Source organism: Thamnophis elegans, chromosome Z (genome assembly GCF_009769535.1).
Source record: "Thamnophis elegans isolate rThaEle1 chromosome Z, rThaEle1.pri, whole genome shotgun sequence".
Classification (NCBI taxonomy): Eukaryota; Metazoa; Chordata; class Lepidosauria; order Squamata; family Colubridae; genus Thamnophis; species Thamnophis elegans.
In genome coordinates this window covers 127,318,107-127,345,082 of record NC_045558.1, presented here as the reverse complement: position 1 = coordinate 127,345,082, position 26,976 = coordinate 127,318,107, and the positions used below count along the sequence as shown (strand labels likewise).

At 43.7% G+C, this 26,976-nt stretch overlaps 1 protein-coding gene across 2 annotated transcripts; it reads right to left on the bottom strand.

Moving 5' to 3' along the window:
• Positions 1-8,068: 8,068 nt before the first annotated feature.
• SDR39U1 (short chain dehydrogenase/reductase family 39U member 1) lies at positions 8,069-26,970 on the bottom strand. 2 transcript variants are annotated; one of them, XM_032234919.1, is made up of 6 exons: positions 26,794-26,970; positions 22,234-22,340; positions 19,168-19,250; positions 15,405-15,526; positions 12,799-12,942; positions 8,069-8,648 (listed from the first exon to the last, which is right to left on the bottom strand). In XM_032234919.1, exons 1-6 carry the CDS (start codon positions 26,831-26,833, stop codon positions 8,233-8,235), a joined length of 912 nt encoding a protein of 303 aa, XP_032090810.1. In that variant the 5' UTR covers positions 26,834-26,970; the 3' UTR covers positions 8,069-8,232. The 2 variants fall into 2 exon arrangements, with proteins under 2 accessions (XP_032090810.1, XP_032090811.1); XM_032234920.1 differs by lacking the exon at positions 26,794-26,970 and adding an exon at positions 22,956-23,085.
• Between the last annotated feature and the right edge of the window lie 6 nt (positions 26,971-26,976).

Below are 26,976 nucleotides of genomic sequence, written 5' to 3'. Positions count from 1 at the left end.
ATGCAGGGAAGCGCCAAAGGCTTAAAGGACAGATAAGGAGCTTGGATGGCTGGGTGGGCCCTCCGGAGCACCGTGCCGGAACGGTACTCGGTGCTCCGGGCAGGCTCCGATACAGCTCTACCGGGGCATACTGCCTGCAACCCACCACTGGGTCATGCAATCCTCTTTTACAACCTTCTGGCAAGCCAAGTCAACGGGGAAGCCAGATTTATTTAAGCGCCAGGCTGCTAACTTAAAAAAACTGCAGTGATTCACTTACCAACTGTGGCACAAAAGGTCGTAAAAAGGGGCAAAACTCACTTAACGAATGTCTGACTTAGCAACAGAAATATTAAGGCTCAATTGTGGTCATGAGGCGAGGATTAGCCATACAACTTTTTTGTAGATTAAAAGTTTAGCTTTTGTCTCCAATTATGGGATGGAATCGTGCAGAAAAATAAAAATTTGGTGCTTTGAAATTTGAAAATCAAAGCGTGCATGCTGTTTGTTAAATCTCTATGGAGATTCCCAGTCATCCTGGCCCTGGTTGTCCCAAAGGTGCTTTTTCAAGAGGCAACTGGACTTTCTGGTTTTTCTTTGAAGAAGTTTCGTTTCTCACCCAAGAAACTGAAGAAGTTGCCTCTTGAAAAAGCACCTTTGCGCGGGCAAAAGGTTTAAAATTAATTTGGGAATCAGATTGAGGAGAAATAAATGATACTGATTGAAAAAAGTATTTGGAATAGAAGAATATATGTGAATACGTCAGTTAAGAGTTAAGGAAAATGGATATAAAGTGATATGGGGTAGTACTGTGGGAAGTTATCATCCAGCCCTCTCCCAGAAAAATGAAATATCCTAGGAAATATTGAAAAGGCAGAATATTTCTCTGGATGTGAAAAGAAACATGTTTTAAAAGACAGAATAGTTGCCTATAGCTTTCTGCCCATCCCCAGCTAATGGGCCATTAAGATGGCCAGGCTAGCCCACTATACATAATAAAGACTTCTCCTCACTGCAGCTGTAGGGGGAAGGGATATTACTCAACTCTCTACATGGCATCTGAGAACTCATCTATACCTGGACTCATCACAGCCTAGAGAGTAGCCCCCTGCATGGCACCATGGGAGTCTGATAACCAATCAGAATACATTTCTTACACAGAAACAGGAAACAGAGAAGTGGGACTAAACAGGGTATAAAAAGCCTAGCAAGCCCCTTCCTCAGCCCTTCTCTCTTCTTCTTCATCAACATTGAAGCATGTGGTCACCTTTTCTGTTCTGGGCTCAAGCCATGTGGCCCTGTCCAACAATAAACCATCTTTCCAAGCAGCCTCCATGTCTCCAGTGTCTTCTTCCCCACTTGGAGCTGAACCCAAAAGGACATTTCTTTCAACAGTACCTAATACCACATAAATCAAATAGATGGTAAATATACAAATATCCGTTGGAGGTAAAATAAAGAGGTTGGAACACACAAACATAAGTGGTAGGATTGTGATAATGCACAAAAAATATGGGATATGATGTTTAGAGAAATTAGAGCGTTCTTGAATGTAAATTTAGACATGTCACAGAATTGCATTAGTGTTGCTGGTGGAAAAACGGGATATAAATGAAACAAAAAATGGAATTGATTGTAAATTTGATAATAGCAAGATTAGTGATGGCTAAAAAATAGGGACAGAAGTGGGATATTCAAAGAAATGAGTGGTACAATGAAATTAGTATGGAAACAAATGATAAATTAACAATGGAAATTAAATTTTAAAAAGGGATGATCGAAGCAAACAATTATAATGAAATACGGGGGAATTTTATAAAATCAGTGTTGGTGGAAGGCAAAGGGAATAAACCTGCTCAAGAATATATGTTGTTTTGCAACATATATTCTTGAGCAGGTTTCTTTTTTTCTTTTTTTTGTGTGTTTTTTTAATTGTTGTGTGTATTAAATGTATAAGTATATATATAACAGAGAGATACAAAGTGTGTGTGTGGGGGGGAAATATAGTTAGAATAGATTAGCACAGGTAAGGGAATAAGAAATGATACTAAATTATGTCGGGGTTGGCGGAAATACCATCCCAAGGAAACATAAACTGAGATTCAAAATAGACACACCAACAACAATAGAAAAAGAAAGGGAGAGAGGAGGAGAGAAGGAAAGGAAGACGGGGGAAAGAAGAAAGAGGTAAGGAGAGGAGGATGGAAAGGAGAGAAAGAGGAGGAGAGAGGGTAGAAAGGGGAAGAGGAAGAGCAGGAGTAGGAGAAAGGTACGGGAAGAAGGAAGGGGAAGGAGAGGAGGAAGGAGGAAAGTAGAGAAGGGAGGGAGGGAGAAAGGAAAGGGAAAGGAGGATGGAAGGGAGAGAAAAGGAAGGAGAGAGGGTAGAAAGGGAAAGAGGAAGAGCAGGAGCAAAGGAGAGGCAAGGGAAGAAGGAAGGGGAAGGAGAGGAGGAAGGAAGAAAGTATAGAAGGGAGAGAGGGTGAAAAGAAAGAAGTAAGAAGAGGAGGATGGAAAGGAGAGAAAGGAGAAGAGAGGGTAGGAAGGAGAGGAGAAAGAGCAGGAGTAGGAGAACGTACAGGAAGAAGGAAGGGAAAGGAGAGGAGGAAGGAAGAAAGTAGAGAAGGGAGGGAGGGAGAAAAGAAAGGGAAAATAAGGTGGTGTTATAACAGGAGGAAGGGATGGTAAACAAAGCAACCCAAACTGTATATTATAACCTATTAAATGAAATAATAAATGTATAAGAATGATAAATGTTAAAACACCTGTAACCAAACGACATGCTGTATGTGATGATGGATATTTTTTCTTTTTTGTGTTTTTTCTTTTTTCTTTTTGTTTTTTCATTGTTGTGTGTATGTGTTGTCTATGTAATAATGCCAATCACCTCCACTAGACCGATAAGATCGCATAGATTAGGCCTCCTCCAAATTCCATCAGCCAGCCAGTGTAGACTGGCAACTACTCGGAGGAGAGCCTTCTCGGTGGCTGCTCCGACCCTCTGGAACGACCCGTGGAGATCCGGACCCTCACCACCCTCCAGACCTTCCGCGCCGCACTTAAAATCTGGCTATCCCGGCTGGCCTGGGGTTAAAGACTCTAACCCCTACTCGAATTGTATGACTGTTGAGTTCTTAAATGATGTAGTGCTTTTATGTTGTAAATTGTTTGTCCTTCCCCCCCCCCCCTTTTTGAACTGTGAGCCGCCCTGAGTCCCCCCAGGGAAAAGGCCGCATACAAATAAAGTGAAACTAAACTAAACTAAACTAAACTAAACTAAACTAATAAAAATTAAAAATAAAATTAAAAAAAGAATATATGTTGTTTTGGGGGAGGTAAGGGTACAAATGAAATAAATTGTATCTTTTAGTTGTTACAGATGAAGAAATATAAGGCAGAAAAACAGGGTCACTGGGGGTGCACTGTATTATTAGTTTCCTTCTTTCTTTCTTTCTTTCTTTCTTTCTTTCTTTCTTTCTTTCTTTCTTTCTTTCTTGTATTTAGATGTATATGTCTTTGCATTATTTGCATTTAATTATATATATATATATATATATATATATATATATATATATATATATATATATGTATGTATGTATGTATGTATGTATGTATGTATGTATGTATGTATGTATGTATGTATATATATATATATATATATTAAAAAGCACTTTTGGGACAATTCAAGCATATGTGCGTTTGTTTAGAAATCTTCCTGTATTCAGTGGTTATTATTTCCACCTTACAATTGTGTAAGTCCTTACTGAAGCAACCTCTTTCCATGTTTCTCAAAGGCCTGGCGGAATATTTCCCCTATTGGTTAAGAAAGGAAAGAGCTTGAGACGAAGGTTGATGAGTGCAAGGAAGACACGTAGAACAAGATAGCCAGCATACCTTTTGAGTTCTTTCTTATTCCTTTACACAAAGGAGTAAAGGATTGTAAGAGGGGAAAAATGTTCTCCCCTGCCGTACCAGTTTTAGGGGAGGGCAGCATTCTCCCAGCTCTGCTAAATTGTTTTGCTTCTGTTCAGTGAATTAAAAGTTGCCGATAGGAGATTCTCCTTTATTTCAGCACTTCCTCCTCCTGTGTTGAGAAATACCACAAGGGAGCAATTGTCAGATTTTCAGGGGTCCTCCCAAAAGCTTCTGCAGCCCGGAGACAGCCTTGGCCAACTCAGGTTGTGCACCTTGATTTAAAGGGCTCGGCTACCCTTTGCATGCAAAATACAGTTCTAGGATCAGACACTGGACAAAGTTATTGCCTTGAGATGGGTGGGTGGAAGGGAGGAAGGAAGGAGGGAGGGAGGGAGGGGGAAGATGGGAAAGGGAGAGCAGGTGGGCGAATGGGAGGGTGAGTGAGGAAGGAAGAGAGATGGGGGAGAGAGGGAAAGGGAGGGGGAAGGGAGGAAGAAGGAAGATGGGAAAGGGAAGGAGGGGGAGGGGATAAAGGAAAGAAGGAAGGGGAATGGGAGGGCGAGGTAAGAAGGAAGAGAGATGAAAGAGGGAGAGAGGGAAGGAAGGGAATGGGAGAGGAAGGGAGGAAGTCAGGAGGGAGGGAGGGAGAAGGAGGGAGAGAGGGGAGGGAAGGAGGGAGAAAGTAAGGAAGGAAGGGGAACGAAAGGGTGAGGGAGGAAGGAAGGAAGGAAGAAGGAGGGAGGGAGGGAAGGGAGAAAGGAAGGAGAATGGGAAGGTGAGGGAGGAAGAAGGAGAGGGAGGGAGGACCGAAGGAAGGAGGAGGGAGGGAGGGAGAAAGGAAGGAGAATGGGAGGGTGAGGGAGGAAGAAAGACAGGAGAAGGAGGGAAGGAAGCGCAGACACTAAATGGACTGCATATGGTTGTTAAGTGCCACCACTAATTTTATAACACATAATCAATTATTAATTTTGATCTTTCAGTTATACAGGTAGTCCTCAAGTTTATGACCGTGGCAGTGTCCTGTGCGTGTGTGTGTGTGTTTGTGTGTGTTACGTGATTCCCTCTTGCGACCTTCTGACAAGCAAAGTCAATGGGGAAGCCAGATTCGCTTAACTATCGGGCTACTAACATATCATCTGAAGTGACTCACTTAACAACTGCAACCAGAAAGGTTGTAAAACGGGGCAAAAACTCAACGTGAACAATATTTCACTTAACGACATACATTTTGGGCTCCATTGTGATCTCAAGTCGAGGACTATCTGTCTTTCATTTCAGATGTTTGAAAATAGGCATTCGGAAAACTGGAATGACCATTAGGATTGGATAGGGGACTTGCAAAAAATAAAATAAATAAGAGCCATGGTGGCTCAGTGGTTGGAGTGCAGTACTGCGGGCTACTTCTGCTGACTGCCGGCTACCTGTAATATGGCAGATGGAATCTCACCAGGCTGAAGGTTGACTCAGCCTTTCATCCTTCCGAGGTCGGTAAAATGTGGACTTCGATTGTTGCGGGCAAGAGGCTGACTCTCTAAAACCTCTTAGAGAGGTATATGAAGCATTATAAAGTGGTATATAAGTCTAAGTGCTACTGCTATTGCAATGCCGCTTGGCATTTTTAACACCCCTGAGATTTCTACTCTGCTGTGGTTAACAGAACTGGAAGGGATCTTGGAGGTCATCTAATGCAACTCCTTGTTCAAGCAGAAGGCCCTACCTACACCATTTCTGACAGCGTCTCTCCAGTCTCTTCTTGAAAGCCTCCAAGGATGAAGCACTCACAACTTCTAAAGTCGAGCTGTTCAGAAGCTGTGACTATATATATCCCCCTTCTCCAAGTGGATGCAAGTAAGAACAGTTTCCAAAACGTTCTGATTTTCCAGCGCTATTACAAATAATGACATTTTAACTAAAGCTGGAAGGAACTGGATGAGCTGCATTGGCGCAGTGGTTAGAATGCAGTACTGCAGGCTACTTCTGCCTGAAATTTAGCAGATCAAATTCACCAGGCTCAAGGTTGACTCAGCCTTCCATCCTTGCGGATGTCAGGAAAATGTGGGCCCAAAATTGTTGGGGGCAAATAGGCTGACTCTGCAAACCTGCTTAGAGGGGGCTGTAAAGTACTGTGAAGCGGTATATAAGTCTATTGCTATTGCTTGATCTGGATCTGGAAGCTCAAAAGCTTTATTTTAGCTGTAGGCAGGGCCATCCAAAATCGCCCCAGAAAGCATTTTGATAAATATATTCTGCACTTTTAGTGTTGCAGAAGGGGCACAGTGGCTCAGTGGCTAAGACGCTGAGCTTGTCAATCAGAAAAGGTCAGCAGTTTGGCAGTTCGAATCCCTAGCACCGCGTAACAGAGTGAGCTCCCGTTACTTGTCCCAGTTTCTGCCAATCTAGCAGTTCGAAAGCATGTAAAAAATGCAAGTAGAAAAAATAGGAACCACATTTGGTGGGAAGGTAACAGAGTTCCATGCACCTTTGGTGTTTAGTCATGCCGGTCACATGACCACGGAGACGTCTTCGGACAGCGCTGGCTCTTTGGCTTTGAAACGGAGATGAGCACTGCCTCCTAGAGTCAGGAACGACTCTATGTGCGAGGGGAACCTTTACTTTTAGTATTGCTGAGAAAACTACATGGGCATGTCCAGAAGGTGACTAGAATACGATCCCAACTCAAAACGGACTTCACCGGGTTAATAAAATATTTGAGGCGGGGGGACATAATAAAACCAGATAAATGCATTCAGGACATCATGAGCACACAAGGACGTCAACAAGAGAGAAGACAGGAGATCTGATTTGCTTAACCATGATTTACTGAAAAATTGCACAAAGTGAAAAGCAAGCAAACCGCACAACGGCCTCACATGTCAGGCTAATTCAAAGACTGGGGTGGAAGAGATCTTAAGTCAAGAGCAGACCTGTGGCCTTGGGGAAAAGATCAGACTGAGAAGCCATTGAGCCCAATGAAGGTCATGGGTGGTGGTGGTGGGGTTTCCTGCCCCTCTGGCGAGCCCCCTTCGGCATCCTTGTCTACAGAGATTCTCAGTCCTCCGGGCCATGCTTGTCCCAAAGGTGCTTTTCTTTTTCCCCCAGAAGGCAACTGGACTTTGTTTTTCCTCGAAGAAGTTTCGCATCTCGTCCAAGAACTTTCTTCGGTTCTTAGATTGAATGGTGGAGGATGGAAGGGTTTATATTCCTTGCAGTCGTCTGGTCGTTAGTGCTCTTTCTGGGAGTCATAGAGGCCACCTGGAGGTTTATCTGTGCCTGAGTCATGGAAATGGGTGGGGAACCTTCTTGGAACTGCTGAAAGGACTGTGTTGTAAACGGTATTGTATCCTCTGTTGAAAGAGGGCTGTCCAATCTTAATGCAGATGGCTTCTTTGACCCCTCTCTCCAACCGGTAGTTCCTCTCTTGTCCAAACTTTTCTGTCTTCAAAAGATGACACTCCTCCTATCTCCTGTTTGCAACACAGTCCTTTCAGCAGTTCCAAGAAGGTTCTACACCGGGGGTGTCAAACTCGTGGCGTCATGTGACATATCAAGACTCCCCCCCCCCCAAATCACTAAACCGGGCATGTGCGTCGCCAGCGCGTGATGCATCCGGCCTGCAGGCGGCGAGTTTCACAGCCCTGTTCTACACTCATTCATTTGACCCTGACGGCACAGATAAATCTTCCAGTGGCCTCAACGACTCTCAAAATGACTGGATGATTGCGAGGAATATAAACCCTCCCGTCCTCAACCATTCATTCAGAACCGAAGAAGCTTCTTGGATGAGGAGCGAAACGTCTTCAAGGAAAAAAAAGTCTAGTTGATTTAAAAAAAAAAAAACACTTTTGGGACCACTGCATCCTGTTTTCTCTGGATGCCAAGCCCAGGATCCTGACCTCTAGGCCACCCCACTTCCAAATAAATAAATACATTCAAAAGTTCACCCGACATGGGAATCCACCACTGGTATATTCTCCATTCAAAGACCAGTGCGTTTGCTTCACAGATACTGTAACATTTTGTTACCCCATCCCAATCACCATTAAGTTGTGGTATAAGAGAACTTTCTAGAAGAAAAGATAATAAATCTACCGTCCACAGGAGTAACCACCATAAACTACTCTTCCTTCTCCCCACAGCACCATAGACATAGATTTTATTCTTTGGGAATAAGATAATCTTTTTTTTTTGAACAGATCAACTTCCTGACTTGAAAACTCCGGTGCTCAAAACAACCTACGGCATTGCAAGCCAACCTACTGAAAAGAACTGAGCGTTGCGCCTACCCAGGAAGTATTAGACAAAACGGAAACATGTCGACATGCAGCCTCAGGCCTCCTCAGGTCAATCTAAAATATCCTGGAGAGCAGAGGAAAGGTCGGGGAATGCAAACATGTAGCCACTCTCGAGAGTCCTCTTGGGGACCACCCGCTGCCCGTCGAGCAGCATGGTGCTTCGCTCGGAGCCGAAAACAGCTTTCACTACAAAACCCGGCAGGGGCAAGAAGGCGGGACGTTTGAGCACCGACCCCATTGCTCGGGCAAAATCCTCATTGGTGGTGTCCACGGCGGATGGTGCCACACCATTTAAAATGCCCCTCAGGCCCTCTTTCTGCAGCCCGTGGCTCACAATTCCTGACAAGTCGGCGACGTGGATCCACGGGAAATGCTGGTGTCCGGAACCGATGGGGCCTCCCAGCCCAAAGCGGAAAGGCCATATCATCTGGCTAATGGCGCCACCGTCTTTACCCAGAACAGCACCTTAAAGCAAGCAGAGGTATAGTTACAGAGTTACATTCCACACAGGCTTCCCGTACACAATAACTGATGAGATGGGTCTATGGCCATTCGTCGTTGCCAACTCTGCATTATAACTCACCACGGCCAACTCTCCGCGAGACAAGTTACACTAATATCAAAGAAATGGTTGGACAGAATCACTAAAGAAAAAAATGCAAAAGGAGGGATAGAATCGCTCTATATAAAAGCAAAATACCACTCATGCATCATCACGAAATCTCCAGAACCGTAAAGCCTACAAACCTGAAATTTGGCACGTACTGTATGATCCTCTAGGTGCTCACTAACAAAAGGATTTTTTGAAATGACGATTTATATCATTAGTATTTCTTATATTATTATTATTAACACGCTCTGATGCTAAGGAGTTAGACGTCCTACTCCTCCTCCCCACCTGAAAAGAACTCTGTTCCAACTGCCATTTGGGCGTGGGCATGGGCGTGGCCAGTGTTTGACTCATCCAGCCTGCAGGCTGGGAGTTTAGACATTCTACTCCCCCTCCCCACCTGAGAAGGAGAGAAGGGGAAAACATAGAGAGGCCTCTGTGGGGAAAACCCGAGGGAAAGAAGAAGATAGGGAAGGCTCAGTGGGACCAGCCTTAGGGAGAGAAGGGGATAAGATAGAATAGGCCTGTGTGGGGCCAGCGAGGGAGAGAAGGGCGATAGGAGAGGCTTCTGTGGGAGACGCCTGAGGGAGAAAAGGGTAGAGGAGAAGCTGATTGTAACAACTCATTAATGTTCAAGCTTTAACTGCTATTTATCAAGCCCGATCATATAGTTCCATAGCGAAGCATGGGTATCCAACCGACTAGTGAAATATGAATGACAAAAATTAAAACATTTTGAAAATTATTTTAAATAAATTGAATTGATAATTGTCTCGTGGTGAGTTGTTCCGCGGCAAATTGGCTGTGGTGAGTTGGCCACAAAAAGCTGTCCAATATCAGCTGAGATGGTTCTCTGAAGACACCCCAATTGGAATAGGTCTGTGTAACACACCAAGCTAGAAAACCAGAGTTTAGTCACATGGTGCACGCCTAGCAAGCTACATGGTTGCTCAACATGTACAGGTAGTCCTTGATTTACGACCAACATTGAGCCCTAAATTTCTGTTGCTAGTGAGACATTTGTTAAGTGAGTTTTGCCCCGTTTTATTACCTACCTTGCCACATTCATTAAATTAGCTACTGCAATGGTTAAGTCAGTAACATGGTTGTTAAGTAAATCCGGCTTCCCCATTGTCAGAAGGTCAAAAAAGGGGGAATCACATGACCCCTCCCGGGACACTGCAACCGTCATAAAAAATGTGTCAGCTGCCAAAGGTCAATCATGTGACTATGGGGATGCTGCAGCGGTCGTAAGCCTGAAAAACGGTCGCAAGTCACTTTTTTCAGTGCTGTTGTAACTTCGAACAGTCACTTTAAAAAACTGTTGTAAGTCAAGGACTAACCGTACGTGACTCCCAACACCACACGCTATTCCAGTTATGCTTGTGGTAAGTGGAAAGAGGTGTGCTTGCTTCATCAGGGGAAATACAGTCAAGAACATTTGTGACCCAAAGCCACAATGAATGAGAAAGGGCGTTGGTACTTACCTGATACGCCTCTTCTCATAGTGGGAGAGGAGTATCTAGGATGGGTTGACCTTGTCGTCTCATTGATTGGGCTGAGTCAGATAAGCTCTTTGGGCCACGCCCTGGTCACCCAGTTATCAGCGAAGAACCTTATCCGACTTGCTGCGTCATCCACTCCAGCCTTTTATCTTAGTTTCAACCTTTATTTATTTCTTCAACAGAACAGCTCAACCATCAAACAACGCTCATGTTGCATAACCAAATCAGGGAGGACCTGGGTACTCCTATCCCAATGAATGAAGCCTATGCAGAGGCAAAGCGTGACCCGACAAATGTGCGCACGACAAAAGCGCGCTGACAAAACCACGACGTCATCAATGCGCCAACAGCGCACTGACAACAGTGCGCCGACAGAAGCGCGATTTAAGTTAAGGTAAGGGTTAGGGCGCGCTTGTCGGCGCACTATTGCTGGCGCACTTCAGCGCTCATTCGTCGGTGCAGTTTAGAACACACGGTTTTGTCACCGCGGTTTCGTCGGGCGCGCTTTTGTCGGTGAACCAAGGCAAAGGAGTACAGTTTGTAGTTCCTCATGAATGGTGAGTGAGGAGACCACGTAGCTGCCCTACAGATCTTAGTCAATGAGGCCTGGGTGGCTCAGGCCGTTGAGGTGGCCGCGCTTCGTGTGGAATGCACTGTAATAGAGCTTGGTGTTTGCAGACCCCATGCTTGGTAGGCAAATGCGCTCCAAGGCTGGTGCCTCCGCCTTTCATATTTGGAGCCAGGCTTTGGGAGCCTGGAGCTGCAGCCTGGCTCTTTGGCCCCCTTGGAGGAGACGTGCTTTTTCTTTGCCTTTGGCTTACCTCCTCCTCCTCCTCCATTAGCAGCCTCTGTAGCAATCTCTGACCTGGTTAGCTGCTCCTCCGGTGGGGCTGCTAGGCTGGAGGCTTGAGTCTTGCTGGCATCCTCTGTGCTGCCATCTTGGATCACGTGGTTCCAAAATGGCCACTGGCTCCAAATTCAAAAAGTTCCTCTCCATGGAAACACGTGGAAGCGGCTTGTGCCTTTGGGGCTGGCGCGCGGCTTCTGCTGCCGCTGGAGAGCGCTCTCTCTCTCGCTTCCTCCACTCTCTTCCGAGCTTTGCAAGCTCCTGCGGGCCGCTATCTCTCTCCAGCACTCGCAGGCAGGCGCAGGTGCTCCGTTGCGTTTAAAAACATTGCAGTTCGCCGCTTGACCCCCTGTGGGGGAACGGCAGAACGCTCTGGCACAGCTGAGCCTCTCCAACGTGACTGCCTTCCCGGGGCTTCCAAGGGAGCGTCCCCTCGCCTGCAGTCTCGATTAGTGCCCTAGGTCTCTCTTTATGACCTGGGCTGCGCGTTGCCCTGAAGGACTTGCTGCGCGTGCTCCCTCTCTCTCTTCCTGGCCAGGGAATCAGCCAAGAGCCAGTTACTCACTCAGGCAGGGAGGCAGCAAATGCAATCAAGTTAACAATGAGTTCAATCCTTTCTTTAAAATTTTCCAGGAGCTTGGGATGATCACAGCCGCCCGTTGAGGGGCTGAGTCGATAACTGGGTGGTATCTGGTGACTAGGGCGTGGCCCAAAGAGCTTATCTGACTCAGCCCAATCAATGAGAGGACAAGGTCAACCTATCCTGGATACTTTTCCCCTCACTATGGAGAATGGAATCAGAAGCTTCTTCGTGTTCTGACCCAGGCTTCCTTAAAAAGCAAGAAGCAGAGTCTTGCTCCTGGCAAAACCCCTTTTATTTACACATTCACAATTAGCAAGGCTTAGCAAACAGTCTTTCCGAGGAATGTTTATCAACACGAACCTTATCTCATTTGGAGAACTGCCAGATAACTAGTTTCCAAACAAGGGAAGGCAGCACTTGGCACAGAGCCTCTTATAGTCACAAACAGAACTCGAAATGACTGAATAAACAAATTGTTTCCTGCAAAAGCCCACTCCCCGTTCGGTCCTCATTTGTTTCCTGTGGGAGGGGCCAATCTCCTCCAAGGTGTGGCTTTACTCCTAAGTCGACCCTGCTTTCTTAGTTGTTCTTGTCTTCTGGCAGCTCTGCTCATGCGCACATTAGGAACAGGCTCCAGCTGTTCCTCTGCCTCATGGCTGTCTAGCTCCCCCTCTGCCTCCAACGGAGAGCTTTCCTCAGCCTCTAGGATCTGTCCATGTTCTTCCCCAACCTCCTCACTATCCGACTCTGCTGCCAGCTCTGCTGACTGCTGGCGGGCCACAACACCTAGTTTCCATGTAGTCTACAACAATGTTCTCCCAACCTCTTGGGCACCAGGTACCGGTTCCATAGAGAAAGGTTTTTTTCCAGGGACGGAGGCATACCGTGGTTTTGCATGCTTGCCTGCATTTGCTTGTTTGCATAGCCCAGTTGCTGGCATGCCGTGGCCCAGTGCCAGTCAACATACTGGGGATTGGAGACCCATAGTCTACAAAAAGTATCTTCAAAGCAGAAGTTTGGAATTTGTTGCCTACAATTAAAAGATTCCACGTTGCACGTCTTTCTCTTACCAGATCTCACTACCACTTGGCGCGTGGCTTCACTAGGAATTTTAGCTGCTTCCTCCCAAGAGCTCACCAAGCGAGAAAAGAAATCGAAGTCTCCACCGGGACTCTCTTCAGTGTATTTGGTGGTGTGGCTGGGCCGGTAATATCCTGGAGAAGATATTAAGATAGTGATTTATTACAGAACTTTACTCCAAGCAAATGTCTTTATAGCTCTTAGGAAAATCCCCCATCTATTAGATCTGAACTTTGGAATATATCTACCAAAAATTTTTGGGAAATACTTTTTCTCCAAAAAGCTGTAGAAATTATTACTCGGTTAGTTCAAGAATACAGAAACTAGCTCTTCTTGAGGTTTCCAAAACATATCTTGGCCTAATCATTATTTCGTTAAGTTTCATACCTATTCTTTTTTTTAAATCCAGGATTGAAAACCTTTAATCCTCTGGATGGTGGTGGTCTACAAGTCATAACAGCTCCAATATGGAGGGTCCTTAATGCAGAATATGGGACCTGGAGTTCATGAACAGCTGTAGGGCCATAAGTACCCCTATTTTATTTTTCTTTAAAAGATCCCGCAATACCTTGCTTTGGATTGGGGGTCAGGGCGACTGGTTTGGAGCTGAGAGTTTACTGACGGGATGTCCTTCCTGATGCCTATGTGGAGTTCGCAGCAGATAAATTATTCATTGAGTCCAGAGAAAGAAATACCTACGGAGGATCAAACTCACAACCTACTGATTATGAGGTGAGAGCTCCACCTGTAGGCTACCATGCCACTCCCAAGTACCCCTATTTACTCTTTACTTGCCTTTTGATTAAGCAAACAAGCTTAATCAAAATAATTGATTGGTTCTGAACATTAATGACTGTAATGGCTGTATTCACTGAGCCACCGTCTACTTCGAATCACTTTAGCAACGTTTTGACTTTTCTATCTCAATGCTCTCAGATGCAATCTTTTGTAAGTTACACTAATCCCCAATGAGCCCTAACCCTCAAGGGGAAAAAAATGCATCCATTTCAAGCAGACCCTAATACAGTGTTTGTGAACTATGTCAATTTTAAGGTATAGACTTCAACTCCCAGGATTCCCCAGCCAGCTATGCTGATTGAGGAATTCTGGGGGTTGAAGTCCACATATCTTAAATATTGACAAGCTTGACAAACATTGCTTTAAGATATTAAGGCCGCTTGTCAGTATTCATTCTGACTGGTCAGAATGTTTATGAACATTCAATAGAACCCAGCAATAAGATCAATGGTTTTAAGATTCTTGGGGTAGATACATAAATTTTGTTTGCTGCTATATAACATATATGACTCTGTAAACCCCTTAGAGAAGGCTGTAAAGCACAATGAAGCGGCATTTACCATATTTTTCGGACTATAAGACGCACCGGAGTATAAGACGCGCCATGATTTTGAAGAGGTAACGGCCTGTTTTTTTGCTCGTTTTTGCCTTCCCCAGCCCTCAGGAGCACTTTGCAAGTCTCCCAAACCTTCTGCATGGCCATTTTTGCAAAGGGGGCGGGGTTTCGGTAGGCCAAAAATGCTGTACTCAGTGTATAAGACACACCCAGATTTTCACATTCATTTTGGAGGGGAAAAGGTGTATCTTATACTCCGCAAAATACAGTAAGTCTAAGTGCTATTGCTAAGCGTGAAATTGCTGCTCAACAGTAGTCAGCACAGGTAGTCCTCGACTTACAGCAGTTCTCTTAGTGACTTGTTCAAAGTTATAACGACACTGAAAAAAGGGACTTAGGAGCATTTTTCTCACGTACAACCGTTGAGGCATCCATTCCCAGAGTCGTGTGATTTACATTCGGATGCTTGACAACTGATTCACGTTTATGACAGTGGCGGTGCGATCCCCTTTTGCGATCTTCTTGACAAGCAGAGCCAAGGAGGAAGCCAGATTCACTTCACAACCATGTTACCAATTTAACAACTGCAGTGATTCACTTAACGAATGTGGCGAGAAAGGTCGTAAAATGGGGCAAAATCCACTTAACAAATTTCTCACCCAGCCACATAGGTTTTGGGCTCAGCTGTGGTCGTAGGTTGAGGACTACTTTTACTTAACACAAATTGGTTTAAAATTAGTTCCCATCAAGGCTGAGGGATTAATTCAGTTCCCAAAACATTTTTTCTTTATTACAGGTAATCCTTGACTTATAACGATTCATTTTGTGACCATTCAAAATTACAACGGCACTGGAAAAAGTGACTTATGAACTTTTTTCACACTTACGACCTTTGGGGCACCCCCATGGTCACATGATCAAGATTCAAGACGCTCGGCAACTGAACTCATATTTATGACGGTTGCCATGTCCCTGGGTCACATGTTCACCTTTTGCGACCTTCTGATGAGCAAAGTCAATGGGGAATCCAGAGTCACTTAACAACCGCAGTGATTCACTTAGCAACCATGGCACGAAAGGTGGCAAAGTGGTGCAAAACTCACTCAAGAATGATCTCCCTCCAGCCACAAAAATTAAGGGCTCTGCTGTGGTCGTATGTTGAAGACTACCTGTACTTACAACTCACTATTTACTTACGGTCAAAGAGATAGCAAAGTTACATTACAACACTGTGGTTAATACCTATGCCGGTGACAAGAACCCAGGCCTGAGGTGGGTGATCGGCCTCTCTGATGGCTTTTGCCAAGGACTTTGTGGTCTCTACTCGGCTGGAAATGACCTCCTGACGGAAAGCATCATTCCACCTGCAGAAGGTTCCCCCCACCAAAAAAAAGACATCAGTCTTTGTCAGAATATTCATGACCAGCAGAGACATGGTAACAAGGTCAGCCAATGAAAAAGCATAGCAACTAAGTCAGCCAATGAGGGCTGTTTAGAAAGTGAAATGGTATTTGCAGGAGACAGCTAGGCACCTGGGCGTGGCTATAGTTTTGAGTCTGTGCTGAGAAACAAAACTAGCTTGGAGTTGTCTGCTCTGAATTCCGAACTGAAGGTATCTTTCCTCTCTACCGCGTTGGAAGAATCTGCTGTTGTTATTGTACATTGAATCATCGTACATTATGTATTATGTATATAAAGAAGTTAATGAATCCTGCTGAATCAGTTATCTGTGTACTTTCTAGATGTGATTTCTACTGCAAAATCTGACAGTCTTTCAAAGATACCGTATTTTAGGACTATAAGATGCACCAGTATATAAGGCGCAGTAAGTAAGTAAGAGGTAAGTAAGAAAAAAAACGTTTTTGTCCTCCCCGTCCCCTAGGAGCACTCTGTAGGCTTCAGCAGGGCTGGGGAAAGGCAAAAAGGCCTCAATTTTTGCAAAGAATGGGTGGAAAACGGGCTGTTTTTCACAAAAACAGAGGGTTTTTTGCCTTCCCTCAGCCCCGCTGAAGCCTGCAGAGTGCTTCTTGGTGCTGGAGAAAGGCAAAAACTCATCCATTTTTGGAAAAAACAGCCCATTTTTTGTAAAAATGGGATGTGGGGGCGGGGCTTCAGGAGGCCAAAAATGGCTGTATTTGGTATATAAGACGCACACTCTTTTAAAGGGGGGGGAGGTGCATCTTATACTCCAAAAAATACAGTAGTTTTATACTTCCACTAAGATTGCCTATTTTTACAACTTTAAAGTCTGGTGATTGTTCCACCTAGGGGGGAAAAAACATGTTTGTAGCAAAACCTGTCGGAATGCCATGGCTGGAATCTAAGAACTCACTTCTTCTAGATCTAAATCAAGAGCTTGTTCTCTTGGCATAGAATGTCAGGGAGAAACAAAGGCTTTGGCTTTCTTGCAGGTAAATAACAATCCCATCAAGCTGGAGAGAGGTACCTTAACGAATGACAGTAAACGTTAATCCTATTATGAATCCTCTAACAGGTCATAAGGGTTAAGTAGGTGAGGACATTCAGCTTGTGAGCGAAGATGCAGGATCCGTTTTGTTTTATTTTTTCCTTTCAATGAAATATTGGAAAGAAATAATGAAATGGGACTTTGGGTACTATATGTATATTCCTGTAGGCAGGGAAGCAGAACAGATCGAAGCTCAGTCTGGAAAAGTTGTCAATTGAAAAACAAATTTGGAAATGGCCGCCCTATAAAAATAATCTTCCCACAAATGCGTCTTAAGTACAGGGGTCCCCATACATGGCAACTTTAAGATCAGAATAACAGAGTTGGAAGGGACCTTGGAAGTCTTCTGGTCCAAACCCCTGCTTAAGCAGAAAATCCTACATCACTTCAGATAAATGGTTATCTAATCTCTTCTTAAAAACTTCCAGTGTTGGAGCGTTCACAACTTCTGGAAGCAAGTTGTTCCATTGATTAATTGTTCTAGCTGTCAGGAAATTTCTCCTTAGTTCTAAGTTGCTTCTCTCCTTGATTAGTTTCCACCCATTGCTTCTTGTTCTGCCCCCAAGCGCTTTGGAGAATAGCTTGACTCCCTCTTCTTTGTGGCAACCCCTGAGATACTGGAACACTGCTATCATGTCACCCCTAGTCCTTTACATCAAACTAGCCATGCCCAGTTCCTGCAACCGTTCTTCATGTTTTAGCCTCCAGTCCCCTAATCATCTTCATTGCTCTTCTCTGCACTCTTTCTAGAATCTCCACATCTTTTTTACATCATGGTGACCAAAACTGGATTCTAAGTGTGGCCTTATCAAGGCATTATAAAATGGTATTAACACTTCACGTAATCTTGAGTCTATCCCTCTGTTTATGCAGCCTAGAATTATGTTGGCTTTTTTGACAGCTACTGCACACTGTGGATCTGTCGACTTCAACTCCCAGAATTCCCCAGTCAGCACGGTCAGTTGAGAAATGCTGGGAATTGAAGTCCAGGAGTCTTTAAAGTTGCCAAATTTGGAGAGCCCCCTTTTCTAGTGCATCCCCAAGGGAGACCACAGCTGGGCAACAGCTTAGCTGTTAAAGAGCCGAGGTGGCGCAGTGGTTAAATGCAGCACTGCAGGCTACTGCTAGATCAGCAGTTCAGCGGTTCAAATCTCACCGGCTCAGGGTTGACTCAGCCTTCCATCCTTCCGAGGTGGGTAAAATGAGGACCCGGATTGTTGGGGGCAATATGCTGACTCTCTGTAAACCGCTTAGAGAGGGCTGAAAGCCCTATGAAGCGGTATATAAGTCTACTGCTATTGCTATTGCTTAGAATATTGTTGACCAACTTTTAACCAACTTCTAGCCTTTTACTAACTTCCCTTTTCTCATCTTCCTGTGGCCCGAACAGATGACAGATAGTCCAGCTTGTGCATCCAAGTGCAAATACAACAAGAGGAAAGTAAAAATGAGCAGACACAATGCATGACAAAGAATATAGATGTCTCCTAAAACCACAGCTGGTATTCGAATTGCAAGGAATTCCAGAAGCAAATTTTCCTGATTATGTTTTTAAGTTCTTCTCCATGAGCCAATCATCCATACCGACCTAACGTCTTCAAGAAACCTCCATACACAAGTCTGCCTATCTCCTACCAAGGGGATGCACATCCTGAAGCCTCAGGGCTTCATACAGCTCATCAAACCTTGATTGTAGTCATGTAAAGTCCTTCCTCATGCAGTCAGTGAATTTTAACAATTGTTAAAAGAAGGGGGGGCATTATTAAAAATATGGAAGAAAGTCAAGGTAAAGATTCTCAACTTTTTAGTCAACATCAAATCAAATATGGTTCTTCTCTGGGCTCAGGAACTCCCACCTCCCCATTCTTTCATTCCAAATGGAGACTTTTTTTGAAAATGTGACTCCAGTTCTAGACAAAGAGAATATAGAATTTATATAATAAAATTAGAATGGGATAGGGTTAGGGATTGGATGGGGTGGAATAGGGATAGGGATAAGGTGGAGTGCAGTGGAATCAAATAGAGTGTAGTGAGATGGGGGATAAGGGATAGCGTAGAGTAGAGTAACTGAATAGAATAACAATAGAATAGAATAATAATAGAATAACAATAGACTAGAATAATAAGACTACAGAACAGAATAGAATAGAAGAAAGTAGAAGAGAGAATTAGAATAGAGTAGAATAATAGAAAACAAAGCAGAAGAAAGTAGAATAGAAGAGAGAAGTAGAGTAGAGTAGAGTAGAGTAGAGTAGAGTAGAGTAGAGTAGAGTAGAATAGAATGGGAATAGAATGGAATAGGAATGGAATGGGATGGATAGGACTGGACTGGACTAGACTAGTTCTAAAGGCAAGACTTGGAATAGGAATACGAATAGGACAGAACAATTCTGAAGGCAAGACTTCTTGTTGCAAAGGCACTTGTCAATTCTGCTCAACATTCCTACTTCTAAGCACAACCAAGAAAACAGCCGATGAATCTGAAGAAACCCAATTCGTGTCCCACAACTGACCTTGTCCAAAATTATTGAGACTTACCTCTGAAGAGGATTGAGGACATTTATTCCAGCCAGGTTGACCACTCCTTCACAGGAAGGGAGACCGACACGGGACAGTTCATCCTAGAAATGAAAACACAAATTCAAGAGTTTATCAGGTTGTTGCTGTGTTTTTTTTTCTCTTCGAACACATTTTACTATATTATCATAATTATCAGAAGAAAAAGCTGTATGCAATAGTGTTAGCAACACATGGAAACATCAGATCAATTATTGCTGAAGGAATAAGAGAAAATATTAAACAGAACAACTTTCCAAATATGAAAAAATCCATTTGGAAAAAAAGAAACAAAAACAGAACAAAAAAACAATCCCAACAACCCTAAACCTAATTTAAATCTGATAAACAAAAGTATCTGGACAAACTTCCCACATAAACCAGACAGGAAACACAATGATATGAGCTAATGATACTTTATTATAAGGCTACCTTAATAGAACCTTGCAAATGAGCAGAGTTGTGGCCTAGCGGTGAACACACTTGCCTCCCGCTCAGAAGGTTGAGAGTTCAAGCCCAGGTAGGGACAGATAACCCAAGTAAAAATATCTGCTACGAGCCGAGTGGCTCAGACTCCATCCAGTCACCCGACTCTACCCCCGAATTATGGGATTACAAGATCGCAAAAGGGGAATTTATTAATAGAATCTTGCAAGTCTGAAGGTACAAATCTCTAGGCGACACTTTTGATCCATTAAGATGGGTCTTTCCTTTGGGCTTTTCTTATCTGATTGTTTTCTGGCCAATATCCCTTCTCATCCCTCAAGGTTGTCCTCACATACCATTACACACATCAACAAACCTTTGCTACAAAGGAGCTGTAATTTCTCTTTTTAGGGTTATGGAATTATTATTATTTTAGCTAACTCTCCCAAGGCTGACAACTCTACAGTTTTCTAGATTATCCCAAAAACGCAGGACAGAACTGGAAAGAAAAGACAGTCAGAAAACATTATCTGAGATGTCCAAAACATACAACCAAATTTTTTGTTCTTGTATTAAGCTTGATTTTCAGGTGACAGAAATCGATAGTCTCACATTATTTAACGGGACTCTCCACTGGGTGACAAATGTTAATTAATAAAGGCAATCAGTAATATATTTTTACAGGCCACCTGCGTAGCCACCTTTAGTTCTTTCCTTTCCAACCTGCACCCCAATTTAAATTCTACACCAATCTAATCACTCCACTGCATCAGGAGCTCATAAAAACTTAAACCTTTTAATAACTATTATTAGATTGAAAAGCTATTCTTAAGAGTCCTTCTGATTTCTATCTTTCATAGACTAAATCAATTCTCACCCTACAATATTTTAGAGGCTATATTATTAATTACAGACAGGTAATCTTCAGCTTATGACCACAAATGGAGAGCAACGTTTCTGTTGCTAAGCGAGATAACTGCTAAGTGACTTTGGTCCCATTTTATGACCTTTCTTTGCAGTTGTTAAATGAATCGCTGCAGCTGTTCAGTTAGTAACACGGTGGTTCAGTAAATCTGGCTTCCTCGTGGACTTTGCTCCTCAGAAGGTCACAAAAGGGGCCAAACTCTGGGGAACCGGGAAACAGGTCATAAATATGAGTCAGTTGCCAAACGTCTGAATTTTGATCTCATAACCATTGAGATGCTCCAACAATCCATGTGTGAAAAATGGCCATGTCACTTTTTACAAGTGCCATTGTAACTTTGAACTGTCACTAAATGAAGTGTTATTAAGTCGAGGACTACCTGTATCCATTTCAATTAAAAATGGCTCATCCATTCCCTACAATTAACTTTGCTGTCCCGATCAACAGCCAATTAGCATCCAAACAAACCGACTTTAGCCTTAAATGGGAGCAGCTTTTGTCAGCAAGCAAAGAAATGGCAGTCCTCCAGTCCTCCTGATAAGAGTGCCCAAGAATATGCTTTGGTACATTTTTTGTTTTGACTTTGCCAATATTCTGTTAATTTTATACCTTTTGTTGATTTCTGCCTCCATATCATCTTCATTCCATTCAAAAAAGTTTACTAAAGCTTGAAGAATCTTTGGTCTTCTCGGGAACTGCTCTAAGTCTCAAATAAAATTTATTTTCTCTCCATTCCAGTAGTGTCAGATTGTCTAAGTCAGTGTTTCTCAACCTTGGCAACTTGAAGATATCCAGACTTCAACTCCCAGAACATTCGCTGGCTGGGGAATTCTGGAAGTTGAAGTCCGGACATCTTCAAGTTGCCAAGGTTGAGAAAAACTGGTCTAAGTCCTTCTCCATCTCCTTGTTCATCACTTCTGTTTTTCTTTCTAAAATTTCCACTCTGTCCTTAATTCATCTAACGTATCCCGGAATTGCCCTATAGGCTCTTCGTCTCCCATCTCCTCTTCATCTATACAAACCATTCTTCCATTGTCACTTCAGAATAAATTAAATTGCAACCGTCCCATCTGGAATGCATTTAAGCATATGTTCTGATCTAGGCTTCCCCAGCAGCACGAAGCCAAGTTCTCGTCTCGATAAACCCCTTTTATTTAATTTACAGTGAATTCCTCTCCAGCAAAGTCGTTCCTCTCCCACAGTCTTTCAAGATAGCTCACAATTACTAACCTTTATGAGGCTTGGAGAGTGGCCAGGCCGATATCTTTCCGATGCTGCAATACTTGGCAAGAATGCAGGAATGAACTAATTGTCTCCTGCAAACACCCCTCCTTTTTCACTCCTCTTTTATTCCCTATGGAGGGTCACTGTCCACCTGGGGCCTTACTCCCAAGTCGACCCTTGTTCCTTAGCTGTTCCCTTTGTTTGGCAACTCTGTGCATGCACACACTGGGGTTGTTCATCTCCCTCACTGATGTCTCACTCCAAAGGCAGCTGATAACTGTTAAGACGGCCCTGGCCCATCTCTGCCTCTGATGCAGAGCACTCGTCGGAGCCTTCCCAAGACTCCAGGAGTGGCCCATGTTCCTCCCCAACCTCCTCACTGTCCAAATCTGCTAGCAGCTCCGCTGGCTGCTGGCGGGCCACAATAACATATTCTTCTAAGTTTTAGCTTGTTTTAAGCCCCTACTCCTTACCCAGGTTAACCGGTTCTTTCCAGGTTCACGAGAAATAAGGGTTACTTCATGGCCTTGGCTCCTTAGCATCCGGCTTAAGTTTCGACCAATAAATCCAGTCCCACCACCTAAATTACATTCAGTAGGGGGTTATCGAACAGTGAATGAGAAGGTTAAAACAACCACAAACCTGTTGGGAAATTATTTATTAAACTCATACCATACATTTTCCCCCCCACAGGAGCTTGTTTTGGCTTATTTGGGAATTCTCTTTCAATTTACTTTCATCACCCCATCCAGTGGTGGGTTTCGGCCAGTATGCCCCAGTAGGGGGCAGTAGGCACCGTTCCATTCCTTCGGAGGGCCCACCCACTCCGCCCACATTCCTTACCTGTATTTTAACCCAACCAGGCCATTTGAGCATGTGCATGCAGCATACTGCGCCTGCGCACCATGGGTGGTGGGTGCGCATGCGTGCGCAATGCTCGTGCATGTGGTGGATGCCTGCTCCCGGCGCAGGGCACCAGTTGCAACAGGATTTGGAACCCACCACTTACCCCCATCCTATAAGATTGGTTGTGCTGGAAAAAGGTGCACTTTGTAGTTTTCTTGGCTTAATACCGAAAATTTCAATCTAACTTTCCAATGCTCTTCCCTCAAATCATTGTGATTATATTAAATTTATTTAGATTTTTTTTAAAAAAAACATTATTTCTATAGATAACTCAAGATAGTAAATATACCTAATGGTCTTTCTTCCTCTGATTTTCTCACAGCAACAACCTTTTGAGGTGGGTTGAGCTAAGAGAGAGGGACTGGCCCAAAGTCATCCAACCGGCTTTCATGCCTAATGCAGAACTGGAATTCATAGTCTCCTGATTTCTAGCCAGGTGCCTTCCCCACTGGACCAAACTGGCTTAAGTTTGAAGGTAAAGGTTCCTCTAACACAGTGTTTCTCTACCTTGGACACTTGAAGGTGTCTGGACTTCAACTCCCAGAATTCCCCAGCCAGTGAATGCTGGCTGGGGAATTCTGGGAGTTGAAGTCCAGACATCTTCAAGTGACCAAGGTTGAGAAACTCTGCAAGTCTAACACATATGTGCTAGTCGTTTCTGACTCTAGGGGGATGTGCTCATCTCCATTTCAAAGCCCAAGAGCCAGAGCTGTCCGAAGACGTCTCTGTGGTTATGTGGCCAGCATGACTAAACGCCAAAGGCGCACGGAACGCTGTTACCTTCCCACCAAAGGTGGTTACTATTTTTCTACTTGCATTTTTATGTGCTTTTGAACTGTTAGGTTGGCAGAAGTTAGGAGAAGTAACCGGAGCTCATTCCGTTATGTGGTGCTAGGGATTCAAACCGCCGACCTTTCTGATTAACAAGCTCAGCGTCTTAGCCACTGAATCACGGCATTTTAAGTTTACCATATTTTCTGGCATATAAGGCGACTGGGCGTATAAGACGACTCCCTACTTTCAGATGCCCGCAAGCTGGCTGAAGGCCTCCGCACTGCTGGGCTTCCGTAGTTTGAGCTCAGCGCCTTCCTCCTCCAGACTGCCAACCAGACCTTACTAAGCCATCCCAGCGCTCATCCATCCATATGCCCAGGCAAGGAGGTTATCGATTGAAAGGCCGGTGTCTGCATTGGTGGCGGCGTTGCTTTTTGCTTGGCGGCGTTGCTTTTTCTTTTGTTTTGGTTTTTTGGTATGCCTTTCTTATACCCGGCGTGTAAGACAACCCCCAATTTTTGAAATAATTTTTGGGGGTTAAAAAGTCATCTTATACGCCGGAAAATATGGTAACTTTAATTCATCAAAGTTTATCATTCTCATCTTCAGAATTCTTAAGGAGGTTGTCTCTTTCCTAAAATCTGAATATTCCATACAATAAACACAAATAGCTTCTCTACCTTCTGGCAAGTGACTCCCTTCCTTTAAAAACAACAACAAAATGTTGGGGGCAATTGTTTGAGTCATTCCCTCCCCCCCAAAAAAATCAAATATTCTATGGTAGTGGAGGCAGTTCACTTATTCATTTGCTATAGCCACCCATCTCAATCAATGACTCTGGACAATTTACAATTTAAAAAATGGTATTACAAGTGAAATACTAAAATATTATAAAACAAAACAATAAAAAATAGAAAAATCCAAATTATTTACAAATACACAGCAGCTAAGATACTTGGCTAGTTAGCAACACAGCCAGGAAACTGGGTTAACACATTCAGGACCCCAATTTCAAAACATAGCCTTCTTTTTAGGGTCTTACGAAAGGCTAACAGGATTGGAGCCCTTCTAATCTTCAAAGGGAGGATGTTCCATGGAGCAGTGGCTACTCTAGAAAAAGTCCATCTTCTAGTGCCCACCAACTCACACTCTGTGGTTGGTGATGTATATAAAGGGTCGCATGGCTGAGGGACTAAGACTGAGCTGAGCTTGTCGATTGAAAGGTTGGCAGTTCGAATCCCTAGTGCCACGTAACGGAGTGAGCTCCCATTACTTATCCCAGCTTCTGCCAACCTAGCAGTTCGAAAGCACATAAAAAAATGCAAGTAGAAAAATAGGCACCACCTTTGGTGGGAAGGTAACAGCGTTCCGTGTGCCTTCGGCATTGTCATGCCAGCCACATGATCACGGAGAACGTCTTCGGACAGGACTGGCTCTTCAGCTTTGAAACGGAGATGAGCACTGCCTCCTAGAGTCAGGAACGACTAGTACACATGTGCAAGAAAAACCTTTACCTACATAGGGGTTGGTGGGGTTTTTTTTTTTTTACATTTTTTTCCCCTGACGGAAGCATTGCTAAGATTGTTCCAAAAGTGCTTTCAAAAAACAATGGACTTCCTTGTTTCTTTTAGTTGAAGATATTTCACTTCTCATCCAGGATGCTTCTTCAGATATAACTAGTGAGGCAGAGAAAATATTTATAGAACTCCTTTCCCTTTGCCAGTTAGTTAGAACCGAATAAGTGTCTTGGACAAGAAAGGTAACATCTTCCAGGAAAATCAAGAAAGTCCAGTTGCCTTTTGAAAAAGCATCTTTGGGACAACCGTGAGGTAGATGACTGAGAACCTCCATTGACATTTCTAAGATTAAAACAACTGTGCGATGGAGACCAACTATCTGAAGTCACAAAGCGAACTATGGGTTTCTTTATTACACTTGCACATGCCTCAATCAGTATGATTCTATTTATTGGACTGACCAGCAGGATAGATAGATAGATAGAGAGAGAGAGAGAGAGAGAGAGAGATAGAGATAGATAGATAGATATAAAGAGAGAGAGAGAGGGGGGGGAAGGAAGGAAGGGAAAGAGAGAAAGAGAGAGAGAGAGAAGCAGAAAATGAGAATGTTTAACAGTTTTGGATTATCAGAGGAAGGAAAGGTAAAGTCAGGCAATGCATTACTAGAGAGCCAGTTAGACGTGTTGGTTTTAAAGCATCAGGCTAGAAACCACGATATCAGAAATCCTAGATCTGCCTTAAGCAAAGCCTGCTAGGTGACCTTGGACTACTAGTCACTTACTCACAGCTAAAAGGAAGGAGGCAAAAGGGGGGATTTTGAGTGGCTCTGAAAAATGCACCAAAGACAAATTCCTTGCTTGTCCAACCACACTTGGTCAATAAAGAATTCTATTCTATTCCTTATTCTATTCTATTCCTTATTGAATAAGGAATAAAATAGAATAAAGAATAAAATAGAATAAGAAATAGAATAAATAGAATAAGGAATGGAATGTTCCTCAATATTCCTCTATTCTATTCTATTCTATTTTCTGTTCCTTATTCTGTTCTATTCCTTATTTTATTTTATTCTTTATTCTATTCTTTATTCTGTTCTGTTCCTTATTCTATTCCTTATTCCATTCTGTTCTATTCCTTATTCTATTCTATATTCTGTTCTATTTCTTATTCTATTCTATTCCTTATTCTATTCTGTTCTATTTCTTAGTCTATTCTATCTCTTATTCTATTCTATTCTATTCAATTCAAGAAAACTGGCAAGAAAGCTGCAGAGGTTCACCCAATTCATTGCCAGCAGTCTACACTGACTGGAAGGGGCAAAATTAAAATAAAAGAGCATTATTGATGGAGTACTCCTGTCTTTTTTTCTGCAAAGAAAAAAATTAAGAAAGAACCCCCCCCCCCTTCTCCTTTCTCTTTACTAGATTCATATCCTAAAAGCAGCATGCCTAGCAAGGAAGGAAATTGATAAGAGAGAGAGAGGGAGGGAACACCTGTCCCAAACTGAGTGAAGGTCGACCTGAACCTCTCCAAGTCCTCATCCAATGACTTGAAGAAAATGAAGGAGGGATACCAAATCCTTCAACTGGGACCCCCCACCAACGGTTACTCAAAGGGGAATCTCACGTTCACCCTTTGCACGCATCCCTCGTGTCGACCGCAGTTCAAGGTGGCGCTAACCAAGCCAAGAACTGCAAGCCGCAATTTGCAAAGGGGGGTGGGGTGGGGAATAAGAGGGGAAAAAATAGAGCCACCCCAGCAGCAAAGAAAACAGCCGTTCCTCCCATTGCAAAGGGGCGCCTGTCGGCTCTGAAAGCGAAAGCGACCACCACTCACCGATTAAGACTCTCATGGTTTTAAGCGACTCCAAGCGCATGCGTGGGAAGCCTCCGAATCAAAGAGCGAGCGAGCGAAAGAGAGAGAGAGAGAAAGAGAGAGAGAGAGAGAAGACAAAGTGAGGCACAGAGCGTCCTTTCGGGACAACCCGCAGAGCTCAGCCGGAAATGAACTGGTAGAGGG